The sequence below is a fragment of the Rhinolophus sinicus genome, chromosome 2 (genome assembly GCF_057876585.1).
Source record: "Rhinolophus sinicus isolate RSI-liver-muscle chromosome 2, RSI-T2T, whole genome shotgun sequence".
In the NCBI taxonomy this organism is placed as follows: Eukaryota; Metazoa; Chordata; class Mammalia; order Chiroptera; family Rhinolophidae; genus Rhinolophus; species Rhinolophus sinicus.
This window is the reverse complement of record NC_142502.1, coordinates 25001572-25020906: the sequence shown is the minus strand read 5'-3', so window position 1 is coordinate 25020906 and position 19335 is coordinate 25001572. Positions and strand designations below refer to the sequence as shown.

Sequence of the window (19335 nt, the reverse complement as noted above, 5' to 3'; positions counted from 1 at the left end):
GCAAACAAGCAGTCATACAAAGTGTTCCCCTCAAATAGGAACTTCTGAGATGGTTGAAGTAAGTCTTACCTTTTGTACATTTATGTTTTAATGCAAATGAGGTACATAACTGAAATCCAATTCTCAGATATAATCTATAACGTCCGTGATAAGAATAAAAAATGAGCCTAGTTCCAGAACCTGTACTGGTAACCATTTTGCTACGGGAGTAATTCAGTTCTGGTGGTCTCCTCTAGGTTCAGGAGGAAGGTGCTATGCAATTCTTACCGTGTTTCCCTGAAAATAAGACCTAGCCAGACAACGAGCTCTAATGCATCTTTTGGAGCAAAAATTAATATAAGGCCCTGTGGGGACAGAGCCAGAAGTGTAGTTTCCAGGCTCTCGGCCTCATGCTAAAAGGTGCTGGCTCAGGTAGTAAATGGCCATCAACTGTGATTGGATGGCCATCAGTTGTGGCTAGTTGGCCGTCAGCTGCAACCAGCTGTAATATTACTGCCGTGGCTACGCTAGCAGAGAATGGGGGCTAGCAAGAAGATGGTGGCTAAGCTAGCAAGCAGCAGATTGCAGTTAGCAAGTGAGGTTGGTTGGCAGAGAAAAGCGGACAGCAGGTTGCAGATCATGTGGCTCCTGCTTCCTATGTCTCCAACCCAGCCGCCAGTGAGAATATAGTGGTATGACTCCCCTATCTATGGCTCTGTTGGTGTTCCTTTTTGGCCGCACCATATCCTGTGTTCTTATGTCAGGAGTGGGAGCAGAGACCCCACAGGCCACCCTGCATGACAAATGGCACAATGAGCAGGGTCCCCTACATGACAGACCCAGTCTTATTTTGCTAAAAGACTGGATCTAATATAACAAAGTATAATATGAGATATGTTCAAGATGGCTGTGGTGGCGGCTGCACAAACAGTATCTGTGGGCCCTGGGCTCCAGGGCCTGTAGCAGACACTGCCTCTTGTAGTGATTCTCAGGGCTACAGGCACTGGAAAATCCACCCTGGCACTGCAGCTAGGCCAGCGGCTCGGTGGCAAGATCGTCAGTGCGGACTCCATGCAGGTTTATGAAGGCCTAGACATCATCACCAACAAGGTTTCTGCCCATGAGCAAAGAATGTGCCAGCACCACATGATCAGCTTTGTGGATCCTCTTGTGACAAATTACACAATGGTTGACTTCAGGAACAAGGCAACTGCTCTGATTTCCTTAGGAAATAGCCATTGTGCTTGGTAGGGGCAAGGCATCCCAAGCCAAGAAAGACGTTTTCTTTCTAGTGACAGTTCCTTCTAAGCAGGGGCACCCAAGACCTAACTACCAATAGGTAGAATCCCCATCAGCACTATGTGGATTGAAAGATACATTGTGTCATGAAGAGTGGCATGTGGGGTCTCTCGCCCTGCTCCCCACATAATAATGCAGGACTTGGTGAGGCCAAAAAGGAACACCCACGGAGCCATGGATAGGGGAGTCATACCACTATATTCTCGCTGGCGGCTGGGTTGGAGATTCAGGAAGCAGGAGCCACATGATCCGCAACCCGCCGTCCGCTTCTCTGCCAACCAACCCCACTTGCTAACTGCAATCCTCTCTTGCTAGCTCAGTCACCATCTTCTTGCTAGCCCCCCATCTACTGCTAGCATAGCCACAGCAGTTATACTAGTGGCCAATGGCTCACTGGTTACAGCTGACCGCCAACTAGCCACAGCTGATGGCCATCCAATCACAGTTGATGGCCGTTTACTACCCGAGTGAGCACCTTCCCACGTAAGGCCGAGAGCCTGGAGACTGCACTCTTGGCTCCGTCCCCACACAGTGTCCTTGCTACTCTCAGTCTTCTCCTCAGACTGCAGCATCAGCGTTCCTTGGGAGTTTGTTAGGCTGAATTTGGGCCTCCCTCCAGATCTACCGAATCAGAATCTGCATTTAACAAGAGTCCCAAGTGATTCATCGGCACATCGAAAATTGAGAAACACTGTTGTAGTGGAGAGAACATTGATTTAGGAACCAGAAAATTTGTGTTCTAGTTTTAGGACCACCTGAGTGATCATGTGAATTTTACTAGGTAAAGCATTTACCCCACTGAGCTTCAGTTTTCTACCCTTTAAATGGGGATACAAAATAAATATAATGGAGTTCCAGTTAGAATTCCAAAGGGATTGTTGGGGGGAGGGCACTGGAAGAAAATAGTTCTGGGTATCAACAAGAAATGTTTGAAAGATGAACAGTATAAGGAGGACTGCTCTTCTATCTTAATGTCTAGACTGTCTTTAATATCTGGACTGCCGGATATTAGAACATATTGAAAATTCAAAATTACAGTAGCATGGAACTCATATAATACTAGACAAACATATGGTACAGAATAGAAAACTCAGATACAAATTTAAGTAGACATGTATTTAGCTTATCAAGGTGGCAAAACAATGGAGAGATAATGCAATAGTTAATAATTATTCCTGAGAGTAATAAAATCAAGTCTTCATTATATATGAAAAATTCAGATTTCAGAGTTAAATATATATATATATATATATATATATATATATATATATTTAATAAAACTTTAAAACAAATGGAATAATAAAATATAAATATAAATATAACATGATATGATATGATATAATATAATATAATACCTGGTCTTATTTTACTATAAGACCTGGTCTTATACAAGAGTAGACTGGGTAAGACCCGGTCTTATACAATATAATATATTAATTTTTGCTCCAAAAGACACATGTCGTGCGGGGCGGCCTGCGGGTCTCTGCTCCCGCTCCCCACACAAGAACGCAGGATGTGGCTAGGCCCAAAAGGAACACCCACGGAGCCATAGATAGGGAAGTCATACCACTGTGGTCTCACTGGAGGCTGGGTTCACACGACGTGCGACCTGCTGTCCGCTTTTCTGCCAACCGACTGACGACTCTCCTCCACTGTCCTCGACTCTGCTCTTGCTAGCTCAGCCACCATCTTCTTGCTAGCCCCCTTTTTTTCCTGCTAGCGTAGCCACAGCAGTTATATTAGTGGCCAGTGGCTCACTGGTTACAGCTGACGACCAAAGAGCCACAGCTGATGGCCATCCAATCACAGTTGATGGCCATTTGCTACCTGAGACAGCACCTTTCTACGTGAGGCCAACAGCCTGGAAACTGCACTCCTGGCTCTGTCCCTACAACGCATTAGAGCTGATTATCCAGCGAGGTCTTATTTTCAGGGAAACACAGTAGATCTTCGATCTTCACATATGTTGTCAGTATGGCAGGAATGACACCCCTCTTTGAATATCTTGAGGACCCCAGCTGGCCTTGCCTGGAGTGTCTTCTCCCTTGAGCTGACAGTGTTTGCTTCCATTGCCCAAGTCTCTGTAGTGCTGAGCACTTCCCCTCAAATATGTTTTTCTTCTCTGTCTATGCGTTAGCCAACAAATGAGAATCACTCAGAAGTGCTTGTTAAAATGCAGATTTCCAGGCCTCTTGGGATTTTGAATGAATATATCCATGGCATGTCCTAAGAGTTTACATTGTAAAAATTACCCAGTGAGATTCGGAGGCAGGGATCTGAAATACTGCCTGAGTGATGAGGCACCCAGGTCCCATCTCAGGCTCACAGGGATGGTAAGAATTTGGGGTTTGTGTGGGTTAGGGGTGAGAGGAGGCATCTGTAGCATTCTGTTTGCTTCTACAAATCCATGTTGTTACTGTCAATTGTTATTAATTAATGATTGATTGATGTTATTCATTTTTCTTCAATCGTACGGCAGGACAATTGATCAGGTATTAATTGTGTTTTGCTGTAGTGTTTTTCCTTCTCTATTCTAATTCGATAGCCAGCCCCTCTGTGATCCCTGGTCTCAGGGCACTTGAAAGACTGGCATAGAAGCTCCTCACAATCTTTAAACTCAATGTACAGTTTTAATGTGTCTTTGAGGAGGGGTCATCACAAGAGATGACCATGTGATGACAGAGGGAAAGATTCTCCAGCCTGGAGAAGTGACAGCAACTTGGCTCTTCTCCCTGGGAATGTTTTCATGGGGACCTCAGGTCAGTGGGAGCCTGTCTCAGTAATGAGACCTGGGCCCTGTTGGCTCCAAGCACGGCGTAGAAATGCACATTCGCATGCTCATTCAGACTTCCACAGGGAATTATCCGTGGTGACACTAACAGAAGATGAGAGAGAGTCTTTCTCATTTGTCAGGCATTGTTTTAGATGCTGGGGATACTTGGGTGAAGGAAACAATGATCCTACCATTGCGAACTTTACATTCCAATGTCAGATTCTGGTGTGACACTAGGGAGTGCCAGGAAACACCAAACATGCTAAACTTGAATTTTCTAACAGCCTAGGAGGGTGGAGATTTAAGTGTGTTTAAGAAAATAAAGAAATGCTCTATTTCTTGCATACTTGGTTCTGTGCCAGCAAATTCTTGCCTGATATAATAGTTGACATATTTATTGCATGCCTAGTATGTGTCAGACACTGTAATAGATGATTTATCTTACTTTCCTTGATACTCTTTAGAACCCTGTTGAGTCATTTTCCTAATATATGCTCCACTCCCAACCTGTCTATCTAAATATGCATCGAAGTGTAGTGGCTTACATATTTTTACATGCAAATATCATGTTTCCCCAAAAATAAGACTTAGCCAGACCATCAGCTCTAATGCGTCTTTTGGAGCAAAAACTAATATAAGACCCAGTATTATATTATATTATTATATAAGACCCAGTCTTATATTATGTTAAAATAAGACTGAGTCTTATATTAATTTTTCCTCCAAAAGATGCATTAGAGCTCATGGTCCGACTAGGTTTTATTTTCTGGGAAACACGGTAAGAACTCCCTTAGCTGCCTTAGCTCGTGACTGCTATGTCCAATAAGAAATTCACATTCAACATGTTAATACCGGAGCTCATTTTTCCCCCACGCCTGCTCCTCCTTCCATAGTCCTTATTTCAGTGAACAGTCCCTGTATCCATCCAGGGACAGAAGTCAGAAATCTGGAAGTCATTTTGACTCCTCCATGTTCCTTACATATCATGTGAGTTATTGCCTTAAAATCTTATCTGACTCTTACTTTCCACTCCCATTGTCATAATCTTTGTTTAAAATCTTACCGTCTTTTGCTTGAACTATTGCTAATGTCTTTTAACCAGCCTTCCCATTTCTAATCTCTGTCCTCCAGATTAGTGTTGCCCAGCTCTTTTAAAATGACAACTTGGTTATTTAATTTCTCACATTAGACAACTTTGCTGGTTCCCCATTGTTTAAGTTACAGTAGAAATCCATTGCCTTGGTCTATCACACAAAATTCTTTATGATCCATCAACACAACACTCTAGTCCCTCCACCTAATGCTCTTCACCTTTGCCTTCCATCTGGCCAGGCTGAGTCCTGGCAGCCACAATTGTTATGGATCAGGCTGTTTTAGGTCTCTTGGATTGCTCATGTTGTTCCTGCTCCGACATTGACCTCTATCTCCTTGTCTATTAAAGAAAACATCATCATCATTTACTCACCACAAACATTACCTCCTTTCTGAAGCTTTTCCTCCCATCCTCCAGCACTGACAATTTCCTTTCTGTAAATACCCCACATATATTTCTCATAGCACCGACAGTATTTTGATTACACTTAACTGATGACATGTCTACTAGACTAGTCTCTTGAGGGCATGGGCTATATCTTATTCCTTTTGAATCCCAAGTGTTTAGCACTCTATTTGGTGCACAGTTAAGCTGACCATACAAACTAGATTTGTGCCTGACTTAATTAACTGCACCTTCTTTCCTTCTCAAAAGTGTCTTGTTTGGCAGATGAATTATAAATGGCCACTCTCCACACAGTACATGCTTGGCAAACGTTTTAATTAATTAATTAATTAAGCTTAGTTTTCCTTAATTAGCTTTGAATCTACACTATACATATATTACTATACAATACATGTAGTGAGAATTTTAAAAAGATTGCTTATTATGTCTTTTTTTCTTAGCTTTACTCCCGCCTTATTTATTATAATATTGCTTCAAGTTATCTTGGGCAACACAGCACTTAATCGCCTTTTGGACTCGCTGCATAGTTTGAGAGTTTGCTGTAACTTTTCTCGCTTTGCAATCCTTAGGAACATTTCCGGACGGCAGTCTTTCAAAAGCTGAATGAGTTAATAAAAACCAGATAGCCTCGCAGCGCAGGCTGATGTGCAAAAACAGACGTTGTCACAATCACCACTCAACCGTAGAATCACTGCCCTCCTGTAGCTAATTTATTACAGGTGGCGTAAAGCGGTTTGTTTTGCCCAAAACAAAAATGGCTTTGGGTGGCTTCAATGACTTTTCATTTGAGGACCAACAGAAATCCAGCACTACGGACACCGGGTGTCCTCACTTCCGCCTCGTCTTCCTGGGCCTCTAATTTGTCTGAGCGAGTACGGATCGTACGCCTCCGGCTCGGAGCGGCTTCGGCGGCCGGGGCGGCGAGTCCCAGAGGCGGCGGGCGGGATGGACGCGGCGCAAGGCGGAGCGGTGCGGACGCTGCGGGTGCCGGGCCGCCACGGCTACGCCGCCGAGTTTTCCCCGTACCTGCCCGGCCGCCTGGCCTGCGCCGCCTCGCAGCACTACGGCATCGCGGGTGAGGCCAGACCGCGCCGCCGGGGCGGGGGCGGGTTCCAGCCGAGCCCCGGCTTCTCCCGGTCGTTGGAAAGCACTTCCGACAGCAGACAGCCCCACAATTGAACGCCAGGGGGAGCAGAGGAGCCGGCTGGTTCCCACTCTTCCCTTTGTCCAGAGTGGGGAGTTGGTCTGGAGACAGTGTCAGGTTGTTTTTTCTTCCAGTGAAGGTGCAGAAGTAGCGTATGGAAGGTGCCTGGTGGCCCATGTACTTATTTCTTAAGACCGCACCGATTTCACCGACACACACCTCCAGGCACATGTCGCCCTGGAGAGAGTGGGTTCAGCCTGTGCGGCCCCTCGGACCTATCTGACCCGACCGACAGCACTTGGAAGACGGTCTGCAGAGTCACCCCATTACCTGTTAATTGGTCCGCATTCCCCATAGTTTACATTCGGGCTGTCGGTCCTAAATCGGATACCCCTGAGCAGACGCTTCGTGTCTCCCCGCAGGTGCCGTCATAAAGTTAATCAGGTTCTGCCCTCACCTTTTATTGTCTCAGGAATAATACATTTGGAAGCACATGTTTGGGGTCTAAGTCATCTCTTGACATTAACTAGATTGAAAGATGGGCTTCCAATCTTAATTTTTCTTTTAATTCATGTCCTAGCTATTATTTACACACTGAAGCGCTATGAAACAAGTCACTGCATAATGCCAGCTCTCGATACAGTTTTTGTTTGGTCCTGCAGCCGAAAAAATGTAATTTCTAAAACCAAGAGGGAGAGAAATACCGTGTTTCCCCCCAAAATAAGACCTAACCGGAAAATAAGCCCTAGCATGATTTTTCAGGATGACATCTCCTGAATATAAGCCCCAATGCGTCTTTTGGAGCATTAAACTTAAGACCCGGTCTTATTTTCGGGGAAACACGGTGTTTGCTTTCTTATATTTTCACCATTAGCTCTCAGTGCTTGCACATTCAGATTTACGATAACTGCCCACCAGGTTAGGTTGAAGACCCATGAGTTTGTGGAGATATTTTAAATACTTTTAAAAAACTTAAAAGGAGTTGATAGTTAAAAAATCAGTCATGTTTAAATAGAAGAGTTATTTTTCTTTTCCCTTCAGTTCCTATAACAAATATAACTTTTAAAATCCACTGGTCTCTGAATAAAATAATTCATCTTTGGTAGATAACTGATATATTGTGTTTGGCGCTTTACCACCAAGTACGTGGTATTCCACCAGTTGTTTTGTTTTAAAATCCCATATTGAATGCATTTTAGATTTATTGGTGAGGCAGTGTGTTGTAGTAGAGCAGAGTCCCTAGGATCTGTAAGGCTGAGGTTTGTCACCTATAAATAGGGATGGTGACACCCATTTGGGAGGTTTGTGTGCCTGGCACCCTGCCTGGCCACAGAATATGAACTCCGGGATCTCTTGTCTGTTAGAGCTGTGTCTGGATTCCAAGCTTAGATGAGATGAGAAGTTCAGTATTTAAAAAAGACAGAAATGGAGAAAACAAGCTAACATTTTGTATACATGGTCTCAATAACTTTAGGAAGAAATTTGTGGTAATGAAATTAGGTACTCAGTGCTGGATCCCTCTTTGACCTTGGAAGATTCCGCAGCAAGTTCAACAACATTAACCTCAATTTTTTTTTCTCCATAGGCTGTGGAACTCTGTTAATATTGGATCAAAATGAATCTGGGCTTAGAATTTTTAGAAGGTAAGGTGACTCTAATTAGTTAACTTACATGTATTCTCTGTTGCTATTAAAGCCTTGGTAGAATTAGGTTGTGAATCTTTTTTATCGATAAAGTTTTTTTTAATTTCTAAATTTGCAATATTAAAGAAACTTCAGCCTTTGCATAGTGTGGAATGTATTTTTGCCATTACATTTGATCGTCATTTTTCTTCTAAAGCTCTTGTTTCAATGTCCGTTTATGAATTATAAAACTTAAACATAAAACAAAAATGAACTAGTTAGTATACTGCTGTGTGATGTTTCTGTCCTTGCTGTCTTCTTAATGTAGTTTAGCTTTACTCATTCATTTTGTAGATTCTCTAGTGCCTCTTTCCCTTTCTTTCCATGCATGTCTTGTCTGTATGACTGTTGGACTCATTAACACCTCCATCAGCGTTAGTCAAAGGCAGAGAAAGGAAAGGAAATGCCATCAGGAAGTAACTACCCACTCATAGCTCCAGTGAAAGATTTACGGGAAAAGTTGAAATTATTGGTCTGACTTAGTATTTTAAAGTGCTTGCTGGCCCCACCTATGAACCACAAAAAACTGTGAGCTCCCAGGTGTGGCAGCATACCCACGGGTAAATAGTGCTTGCTATATTTCTAGTTGGGAGACCTAATTTTAATCTAGTTTTGCAGTTTCCTAGCTGTATGACCTGTGCTATTCTTTTAACCTCTCTGAACTTGTTTGTGCATAAAGGGCCTACTCATCTCTCATCATTGTGAAGAGCATGTAAGAAAATATGTGTTAAAATGTTATACACTTAAAAAAACTGTAAAATTATTATTATTTTAGGTTCAGTTGCCTATATAACTAGATTTTTCATTTTAACTTTCCTGGTATAGCTTTGACTGGAATGATGGTTTGTTTGATGTGACCTGGAGTGAGAACAATGAACATATCCTGGTCACCTGTAGTGGTGATGGATCGCTGCAGGTGTGGGACACCGCCAAAGCCACAGGGCCACTGCAAGTCTACAAGGAACACACTCAGGAGGTAGGAAGGGAACCTTTCTGAGCTTATGGTTTTTCTTTGGATGAAATACATTTGGGAACGCAAACACGGGGCTATGTCTTCAGGGGACAAGTTTAAGCTTTAGTGTTTGTCATACATGTTAGATGTCACTTCTTATTTGATTATTCAGACATAAAGTACCTCTTGGCCTAAGGAACTGGAAAAGAAGAAAAGGTCAGGCTTCTCATTAGTCAGTAAAAACGCCTCCAGTAGTAAGCATAGTATAGCCCCACTTCCTCCAGTGGGTCAGATCTCTTTCTTTATGCTGTAAGAATATGTCTGCCATACTCTGCCTCAAAATAGACCTAGGCTGTCTTTTCACGAAGACGTCAGAAGATTGCCTTTAGGTCATTAAGCTTCCTGAGGATTTCCAGAATATATTGGAGCAAGAGCATCAAATACTGAATATGAGACTGAGCTTACTGAAGAAATTTTAAGTGTAAAGGTGGTTCATGTGTAGATATTGTGTGTGTGTGTGTGTAGCATAGAAAATAGTTTGGCCTTTAGTTATAGTAAAATACACATATATTTTTGATGGGAAGGACATTCTCTTTTGATGTTTTACCTTAAATGATCGTAAATTTTCCTTGAGGTAGCAATAGATCCTTCAAATGAAAACTTGCAAATTTACTTTCAAATTTGTGTCTATCACAGCACCTGGCCCATGGAAGGCCTTCAGTAAATGCTTGTTAGATGCAAGAATATTAGTCTTTTGTGATAAAAGATTAGTTTTGTGAGGATTCCAGACATCATTTAATAGATATAGCTGATAAAAATCAGTATTCTAAGATTGTGACTGAAAATAATGGGAAAATATAGTTCCTCTATTTTATTGTGAAGGCTTTTTGAATCATATTTTCTGAATCACTGAGTAGTAAGACAACTTTGGGAAGGAGGAAATTTAGTTTTAGGATGTTCAATGTAAGAATCTCCACAGAGAGGCATGTAAAAATTCAGACATTTTTTGTGGTACCTTCATGATTTTTGCCATTTTCTTATACCACTTATATTATAATTGACTTAATGTTTTTCTTTTATTTTTTAAAAGATATTTTTCTTCTCAAAAGTTTTCTTTGTTTCTTTTTCTTAAATCTTTGATGCCTTGTGTTGCTTATCTATATGAATTCTAGGGCTGTAACTAATGGATTAGAAAATATCTAATTATGTTAAATAGGATATATTGATTTAATGTTTTTCTTTCAATGAGCTTTACATTGTTATTTCACTTATCCTAAAACAATTATATTCAAGAAACCATGGGATTGATGGCTTAGTGTATACATTTATTAATTTTTAATGTATATTAAAATAAATATATAATGAATAAAATAAAATGTATGTACTAGTTAAAATCATCTCTTGTACAACCCTTGGTGTGTGTAATATCTTCTGGGAAATACTGTTCTAGAATGTTCCTCATGATGGTCTCTCAGTCTTTACTTCGTTTCACTGAAATTGAATTTCGCTATCTCATGTGATAACTTATTTGACTTTTAGATTGCTCTAATGGTTAGAAAATTACCCCCTTAAGCCAAGATCTATCTTTCATAGCAGCCAGCTGTTGCTTCTAATACCTTTCTCTGAAGTGGTGAGACTTAAGTCCAGCCCCTCTTTTCTAGAAAAACTCTTGAAAAGAGCTATCATGTCCCCTTTTAGTCTTCTCTCTTTCAGACTGTGCTTTTGTAATTCCTTCAACCTATCCTCAGATTACATGGTCTCTACATTTTTTTCACCCTCCTGGTGAACTCCTTTGCTTACTCCCCTGTTTTTTTAATGTCGCATACCTAGTTTATTCCAGAAAAGTGATGATTAGTACTGAGCTTGCTAAGATTTTGCCACCATAATCTTGAGCCTCTAATTCTAATAATATTGCTTAACATTGGCTGTACATTTTCTTCAGCCATGTTTTAGTATTGGGTTACTTTGAATCCACTAGTAAAGAACCTTGATCTTTGTTGTTTGAACTGCTATTAAACTATGTTTGTATCATTCTATAATTATGTAACTTGTTTTTCGAATTGAAGACATACTTTGTTGTCATTTTTGGTCAGACTTATTATTCTAGTCATTATCTTTTCAAATGGAATTTTTGATAAGCATTTGTATCAGTTAGGAAGCTTTGGCTATTAGTGTAATAGAAAACCCAACAAAAATGCATTCAACCATTAGAGTTTATTATTTCACATAACCCAGCATTTGGAGATGGAATCGATCTAGGCTTGGTTAATTCAGGGCTTGATAATGCCATCAGACATCCAAGTTCCTCCTGCCTTTTCACTCTGCTATCCTTAGTAGGTTCTTTTCTTGCTGCGCTCCATCTAGTTCCAAGAATTATCTCATCTTTGAGGTCAAACAGCAAAAAAAGTAAATGTTCCTATTTAGGGATTTCTTATAAGATTGAGAAAAGCTTCCCTAAAGCCCCACAGCAGATACCTCTTCATGTCTCAGTGGTTAGAAGAGCATCACGTGCCCACTCCCACCTTCACCTAAATAAAATTCACCCCTGGGATGAAGGAGGCACAGAGCTTTCCCTGAAGGACAAAATTAGGGTTCTCAGGGTAAGAAGTCGGCCATCACTCTGTGCCACAACATTACTTCCTGTCTTTCTCATGTTGTCAGTAAAAATCAAACGACACCAAGCAGGGTAATGAATAGAGAACTGTAGGAATCTCATAAAGGTCATCCTCCGTGAGATTGTAAAGAGAAAGACTTTCTGATAATCAACTTAAAGCTCAGTATTATAATACCACATATTTGGCATTTTTCATTAAAGAGAAATACAGCATTTATTCAAAATTTGTCTCATACCAAATACTCAGAAACACTTAAAAGGATTTAAGGTCAAACAAGAGAGTTTTGAAGAGCTAATACATATTTGTTAAATGAAGTGAATATTTGTTAAATAGCTGATTCCTATTTTTTTCCACCAATGTGTTCAGGTAAGCTATGTTATACAATAGAATAGCACACAATGGGTCGTTTTCTCCTCTGGGAGAGCGTATAGAATAAGGATGAAAGCAAGCTTTCAGAATTCGGACTCTATAACTTCCCTGCCTTGTGACGTTGGGCAAGTTACTTATTTTTCCTAAGCCTTAGTATCTTCATTTGCAAAGTAGGATAATAGTGTCAGTGTCTTACTGTTGTTATGAGATCTTAGAACAGAGCCTACACCGAATAAATATTAGCTATTATTATTATTATTTGCACTTATAATCGGGTTAGAAAAACATAAAACATGAAAGAATCCTCCAGTTAGTCATTTCGCCACTCAATGACTTAGAAATGTCCTACAGTCAGTTTTCAGATAGATAAGTAGTTACAGAAGCAAAAATGAGAAATCCAAGACCTAGGTATATTTTAGGCCTTGAGGAATGAAGGTCTTGGTGAAATGAAAAAAATCATGGACATTATTCCTTTGAATAGCTTCTAAATTTAGCATCAAAGCAGAAATCAGAGTCTTCGCTGTATTGTTTAACGGGGGTCTGCAGAAGCCTTTATGGCATTTGAGCCCCGTAAAATGCCTTTAGCTTAGACTACTGATGCATATATACTAGGAGTGGGAGAAGAGGAAAATGTTTAAAAGTTCAGCAAGAAGGAGAAAAAAAAATGAGAGGGTGAGTTTTGTTTCTCTACTTCATGATTTACAGCACTGTGCTGTGGAAAGTGAGTTAAAACTGACTTTAAAGATAACGTAGACTCAGTGTTTATTTCAATATCTAGTTTTCAGTGTGCTTATTAACAATTTTTTAAAAGAATAAAATTTGTCTTCATTGTCAAATAGCAAGACTTTAACAATTTACTGAAAAATTTTAAAAGATATTTGATCCATTTCAAGTTTTTTGATCATTGCCTATAAAAACTTATCTTTGAACTAAGTATGCAACTAATTAGTATCTTGTTGTGGAGAAAATGTATCTAAGTATACATTTTATAGTAAAGATGTGCCATATGGTTAAGATCTTGCTTCTTTGAAAAAAAGAATCAATTATTTACCCTTTTGATAATGATAGAAGCTGAAAAGTTTATAATGATGGGTGCCCACAAAAACTGTTAATGCAGAGTACAACTACTCATGTATTTAACACCAGTTCTCTTTAGAAATGTATTTATGTTTAAATACATCTGCTTAACAGATTTTTCAACCAAATGGATATTTTTTCCTCTCTCCCTCCCATCTTCTCTCCCTTCGTTCCTTCCTTGTCTTTTTTATAAAAGCAAGGGCACAGTTGAACTTGATATATATTTCCTTTTGCATATTTCGTCAGGCTTAGTCATTCATTCTAGAGTAGGTTACTGCATTAAGATATTATGATCATTTAAAATAGCACTTTAAAACTTTTCCCCCTCAAAATGTGATTGTAGAGAAAATAGTTTCTAGTTATGTATCAGTTGAACCAATTTGGATTTTACTACCAATAGGATGTAATATTTCTTATCCGCATTCAATCCTATGTTTTAAAAGCATTCACTTGGGGGGAATCTTTGTTTAGTATTTCAAAGATTGAATTTGCATTGAAAGACCTCTCCAGACTGGTAGCACATGTTATGTGCCAGGCATGTGTGTGAGTCATTGAAAACGCAGGTGCTAATCTCTGGTAGTAATTCTGGGACATGCAAGAAAACCATTTAATACAACGTGGTCACGTTGAAAAGAAGTGTCTAGAAGGTACACAGAGAGCGGGAACCAAGCCCTGTCACAAAAAAAGTTGCTACTTAAGCTGAGTCTTGGGCAATTAGTAGGCGTTTGCAAGGCAGCCCGAAGGGGAAAGGGCATTTCTGATGGAAAAGAGCATCTGCAAAGGTGCAGAGCTGTCAAAGAGTATGACATGTCGAAGAAACTGCAGCCCTTCCGTTTGGCTGGACTGTTGAGTGTGTGTGGAGGAATGGTGAGAAATGAGGCAGCAGAGGTGGATATGGGCCTGTCCTGCAGGGCCTGAAATACCTGGCTGGCGGTGGACTTTATGCTTTGAACTTTCAGGAGAGAGGAGGATTGAATTGTGTAGGTTTGGGGCCACACACTGTAAGCAGAAGACAGGACATACAGGGATAGATGACTGTTACCCATTTTCCACTTAGTCCATCTTTCTGGATGTTGGATAGGACTAGACTATAAAGTAGGTATTTATAATTTTAGTATTTGAAATGGAAAAAGTGGACAAGTGCTTGTCCTAATTCAGTGGTTTCCAAACTTTGCTACATATTAGAATCAGCTAAGGAGGTTTTAAAAATCTTCATGCCCAGGTCACAGTGTCTGTCTGGGCTTGGAGCCAGTCATCAGTACTTTATAAAGATTCCCAGGTGATTCCAATGTGCAGCAATGTTTGGATGCCACGGCCTTAACTTAATAGGCATTCAATTCTACTGACATTGATATGTGTATTGTCTAATACTTTGAGGGTTATGGATTCAAAAGGTAGATTGTAAACAATGATAAAAGGAGTGATTTGATTTACCTTGCAAAGTGTTAACTCACAGTCTGTTTTATCTCAAAGCTTTGAAAGTTTTTTGTAAAGAAGAGAAAATGATAGTTTTAAATAGATGGAAACTGTAATGGAATATATTTGGGTAGAGAATGACTTTCATGCCTGACTACTGATACTGTATCTGTGGTCTCTCTCATATACTCAGTGCAGGTCTCAGACACTGTGCCTGTCTCTGAAGCAAGTTAAGGAGTGAATTACCGAGGAACTAGAACCCCATATCTCCTATTTTAGAATCTATTAGGAAATATATAGAGAATTACTTAATTGTTTTTGATAATTTTTAATCATCTGAAACTAGAAATTCATTTCAGTTTAGCTATAAGCTGATATCCTATGAATGAGGTTTTTCTCTCTTTTTTTTATTAGTTTCAGGTGTACAAAACAATGTACTAGTTAGACATTTATCATTTATACCTTTCACAAAATGATAATCCCTGCCCCAATCTACTACTCCTCTGACATTGCATACAGCCATTACATTTCCACTGTCTCTGTTCCTAATGCCGTATTTCACTTCTTGTGAAAAAAAAAAAAGTATATATATATATATAATTATAGTTCATTCATTATTATTCAGCTTCAGGTGTACAGTGCAGTGATCAGGCATCTACATCATCCCTGAGGTGGTCTCCCTAATAAGACAAGTGTCTATCGGATACCCTACAAAATCTTTACAACATTATTGATTACATTCCCCAAACTGACTTTAGTTTCCCCGTGGCAACCTTGTGGTTACCGAGTGTGCTTTCTAATCCCCTCACCTTCTCCCTCAGCCCCACCCCCTCTCCCAACTAGCAACCCTCAGTTTTTCCTCTATATCTCACACTGTTTCTGATTAGTTCGTTCGTTTATTCTTTTCTTTAGATTCAACATATAAGTGAGATCATATGGTATTTGTCTTTCTCTGTCTGACTTATTTCACTTAGCATAATGTTCTCTAGGTCCATCCATATCGTTGCAAATGGTAAGATTTCATTCTTCTTTATGGCTGAGTAATACTCCATTAAATGTATAAATGTACCATAGTTTCTTAATCTAGTTGTCTACCGATGGGCATTTCAGTTGTTTCCATATCTTGGCTATTATGTATAGTGCTGCAATGAACATCGGGGTACATACATTTTTTCGGGTTAGTGTTTTGGATTTTTCTGGATAGATACCTGGGAGTGGAATTGGTGGGTCATAAGGTAGTTCCATTTCCATTTTTTTGAGATACCTCCATACTGTTTTCCATAGTGGCTGCACCAATCTGCAATCCCACCAACACTCATTATCTAGCTGAAGAAATAAAACATTACCTATACCATTGGAGCCCCTGGTCACTGATTCTGTCCGTCCTCTGTCTCCTTTTTTCTGATTCCATCCTTTTCCCTCCTTTTCCTTCTTCCGTTCTTCCCAGGAGCAATCACTATCCTGAATTTTCTATTTATAAAGTTTTTGTTTTTCCTTTTAGTTTTATTACATATGTATGCATCCTAAGCCATGCACAGTTTTGCATGATTTTGACCCTTGGGTAATCAGCAATAGTATGGATGAATCTCAGTGCTCAGTGAGGATGGTAAGTTACAGGAGCCACGTAGTGTGAAACTGCTGAAGGGCTTTCTGGGGGGAAGTGACATGAATTTGTGTTTTATAAAAGTTATTTATTTATTTTTTTGCAGAGTAGATAATGGATTAGAGGTGAACAAGAAGGGATGAGGAGAGCAGTTAAAAGGCTGCTGCAATCTAGGTGGTAGCTTGTGGTTGACGATTGTAGCCTCTCAAGAGAAATTATATACAAAGTTGTAACCACGGCCCTTTGGGATCTTGTCCCTCTTAACTATTTGATCTTTCTGTTCCTCAAACATGACAGTCTTGTTTTGTGTGTCAAAGTATTTCCCTGTTCTTCTACCGGAAGCCTTTCCTCTCAAATCTGCAGAGTTCTTTTCCTGCACTGAGGTATCTCTCTGCTCAGAGGTCTTTCCTGCCCACTCTATAGAGAAGTGACCTCCTCCCCTTGTCATTGTTTTCTAGTCTCCTTACTTTGGTTTCTTTTGCTTTGTAATTTTTTAAAAATCAAAACCTAAAGTTATATATTTACTTACAGCCTGTCTTCCCCTGCAAAAATATAAGGTGAAAGCAAACAAATACGGAAATACATAAACAAACAAATAAGATCCATGAGGGCTGGGACTTCATCTATCTTTTCTAACAATGTATATCCCCCCTGCCCGAACCTTATACATAGTAGGTACTTAATAAATATTTGTTGAGTAGATAGATTAGTGAATTAATTTGCAGTTGGGATCATGGAATCCAGTGATGCCTTTTCAGTTGTCTTCCAAACATCTCCTGGCTGTAAACTTTTTTCAGAGCTTGAGGTTAATGCCCAAACCCTGTTCCTATGAGACATTTCCACTTGACTATCTTGCTGTCATCTCAAACTCAGTGTGTCTAAAATTACACATTATCTTCCTTCCTCCAGTCTTCCTGTTTTGTTCCTGCCACCATCATTGGCAATCCCCAGGCACAAAACCTCAGCGTTATCTTGCAGTGTTCCCTCGTCCTGATCTCTACGCACTTTCTGTGCCCATATATGTCTTTGGGGGAGTTTCTGGTTGGTGTTGGCACCTCTGCTTCCTGCTGTTGCCATGAGAGCCAGCTCTCCCTCAAGGCCCTGCTTAACTACTTCTCTCCTGGGCATCAAGCTGAATTTTCCATCCCAGCACCCTTTTTGTATGTATGTCTGTAGTTTTCTTTTTTTAAGCATTGTATCCTGGCTTGTACTGTTACTTTCCCATGTCCTTATGTTTTAAACACAGCAAAGCAAATAAAGCATTCGTTGATTGAGTCACCTTTATTTCATTCTTTATTATTCAATTTTTAACCTCATCATGTGTGTCCTATCCTTAGTTTTGTCCTAGAGCCCTGATGCCTGCCACGTTGTCGTGTGTCAGATAGGACAGCTGGCACAACGCTGCCATCAGCGCAGCTTTCTTACCTCCTGTCTTTTGTTCTCATTAGGGTTGGGTTCTTGCTGAGCCTATGGAGGCTCTTGCCATTTTAAATGGTCGGAAGTCGTAAGGTTTCAAGTCCTATGTTATGCTGGAAATGTGTAGAGGCAGTGGCATCTGAGCTCGTGATGGTGGTTATAGTCAGTTACCCTCTAAAAGGAAAACAGTGGCTCTTTCTAACTACTTAACAGTGATACAGGTTGTGAAGGTAAGTTTGGAGGGTTAAATTCTTTTAACTCCCATGTATTGAGTGCCTCTTATATTGCAATGAATATCGACATGCAAGATGATTTTGCTTAGAGGGGTCTTCCAAAATCTAGCAGATTTGGCAATCATTCAACATGAATTTTAGTAAAATGTGGTAAATGTTGAATTAGAAGTAGGTACAAGATGATGTTGGAGTGCACAGAAGGAAGCATCTAACTCTGTGAGGGATTCGTCAGGGGAAGCTTATCTCATGAAGGACATAATGGTCACATCTGGACAGGTGAGCAGGAGTTCATCAGGTGGGCAGAGACTTTGAGTGCTTGGAAACAGATTAACTCAAGACAACAAAATGAAACGAATTTGGGCCCAAATGTAGCTCTGGGGAAGGGGATAACAACAAGGGCAGGACTTTATTTCCTTAATATTTATAATTGCCCAGGTTCAGATTTCAGCTAGCTTTGGGAATTTAGATGTTACTTAACCTCTTTGGGCCTTGACAGAGTATCTATTTTCATAGAAGTGAGGATTAAATGAGATAAAATACATAAAATGCTTATGACAATATCTGGCACACAGTAAGTGCTCAATAAAGATTTGCTATTGTGGTTATTTTTGACTGCTCACATCAGCTCAGAGCAGGGGTTGCCAAACTGCTACATAGGCCTTGGCCAAAGCCAATTGCAACCTGCTGTCTGATTTGTAAATAAAGTTTTATTGGAACACAGCCATGCCCATGCATTAAGTATTATCTGTGGGTACTTTGTGCTCTACAAGACTGAGTTTAGCAGAGCAGTTGTGACAGAGATCACATGGCCCATAAAACCTAAAATATTTATATGGCTCTTGACAGAAGAAATTTGCCATACCCTGACCTAGAGCATAAAATCAAACTCTTCAGCTCTCAAGATCTTCAGTGATTGCTTCCAAACCTATCTTTTTCCATCCATAACAGGTGGCTGTAGCAGCTCTTTGGTGTTTGCTGCCCTCTCTGTATACTTTATGAGCTGTTCCCTGTTGCTGGATTGAAGTTTCTTTAATGTTCCAACTGCTCTTCTCTCTTTTGGATATGGGCCGCAGCAGGGAAAGGACTAGGGTGAGGTAGGTTAGGTACTCGCCTTGGGTACACCGTTTAAGGGACCCCCTAAAAATTCAGTAGTCAAAACAATCTCTTAATGCAATAGTTTTAAAAAATCAAAATTAATGCAAAAATATCTGTGATTAACAAAATATTAGAGTTTAAAATAAAGACAGGATCAGTTTTACTGTTTTTCTGTTTGTGTTTT

General features: G+C 40.0%; 1 protein-coding gene across 2 annotated transcripts in view; it reads left to right on the top strand.

The window, feature by feature from the left end:
- Nucleotides 1–6382: 6382 nt before the first annotated feature.
- PEX7 (peroxisomal biogenesis factor 7) overlaps nucleotides 6383–19335 on the top strand; it is a 69681-nt gene continuing 56728 nt past the window's right edge. Inside the window, exons 1-3 of one of the 2 annotated variants that reach the window (XM_019732814.3) lie at nucleotides 6383–6624; nucleotides 8279–8336; nucleotides 9201–9351. In XM_019732814.3, the coding sequence (XP_019588373.2) occupies nucleotides 6495–6624; nucleotides 8279–8336; nucleotides 9201–9351 (339 nt within the window). In that variant the 5' untranslated portion in view covers nucleotides 6383–6494. Of the gene's footprint in view, nucleotides 6625–8018; nucleotides 8194–8278; nucleotides 8337–9200; nucleotides 9352–19335 lie in introns of those variants that run through there. The other variant, XM_074333627.2, reaches the window with a different exon arrangement.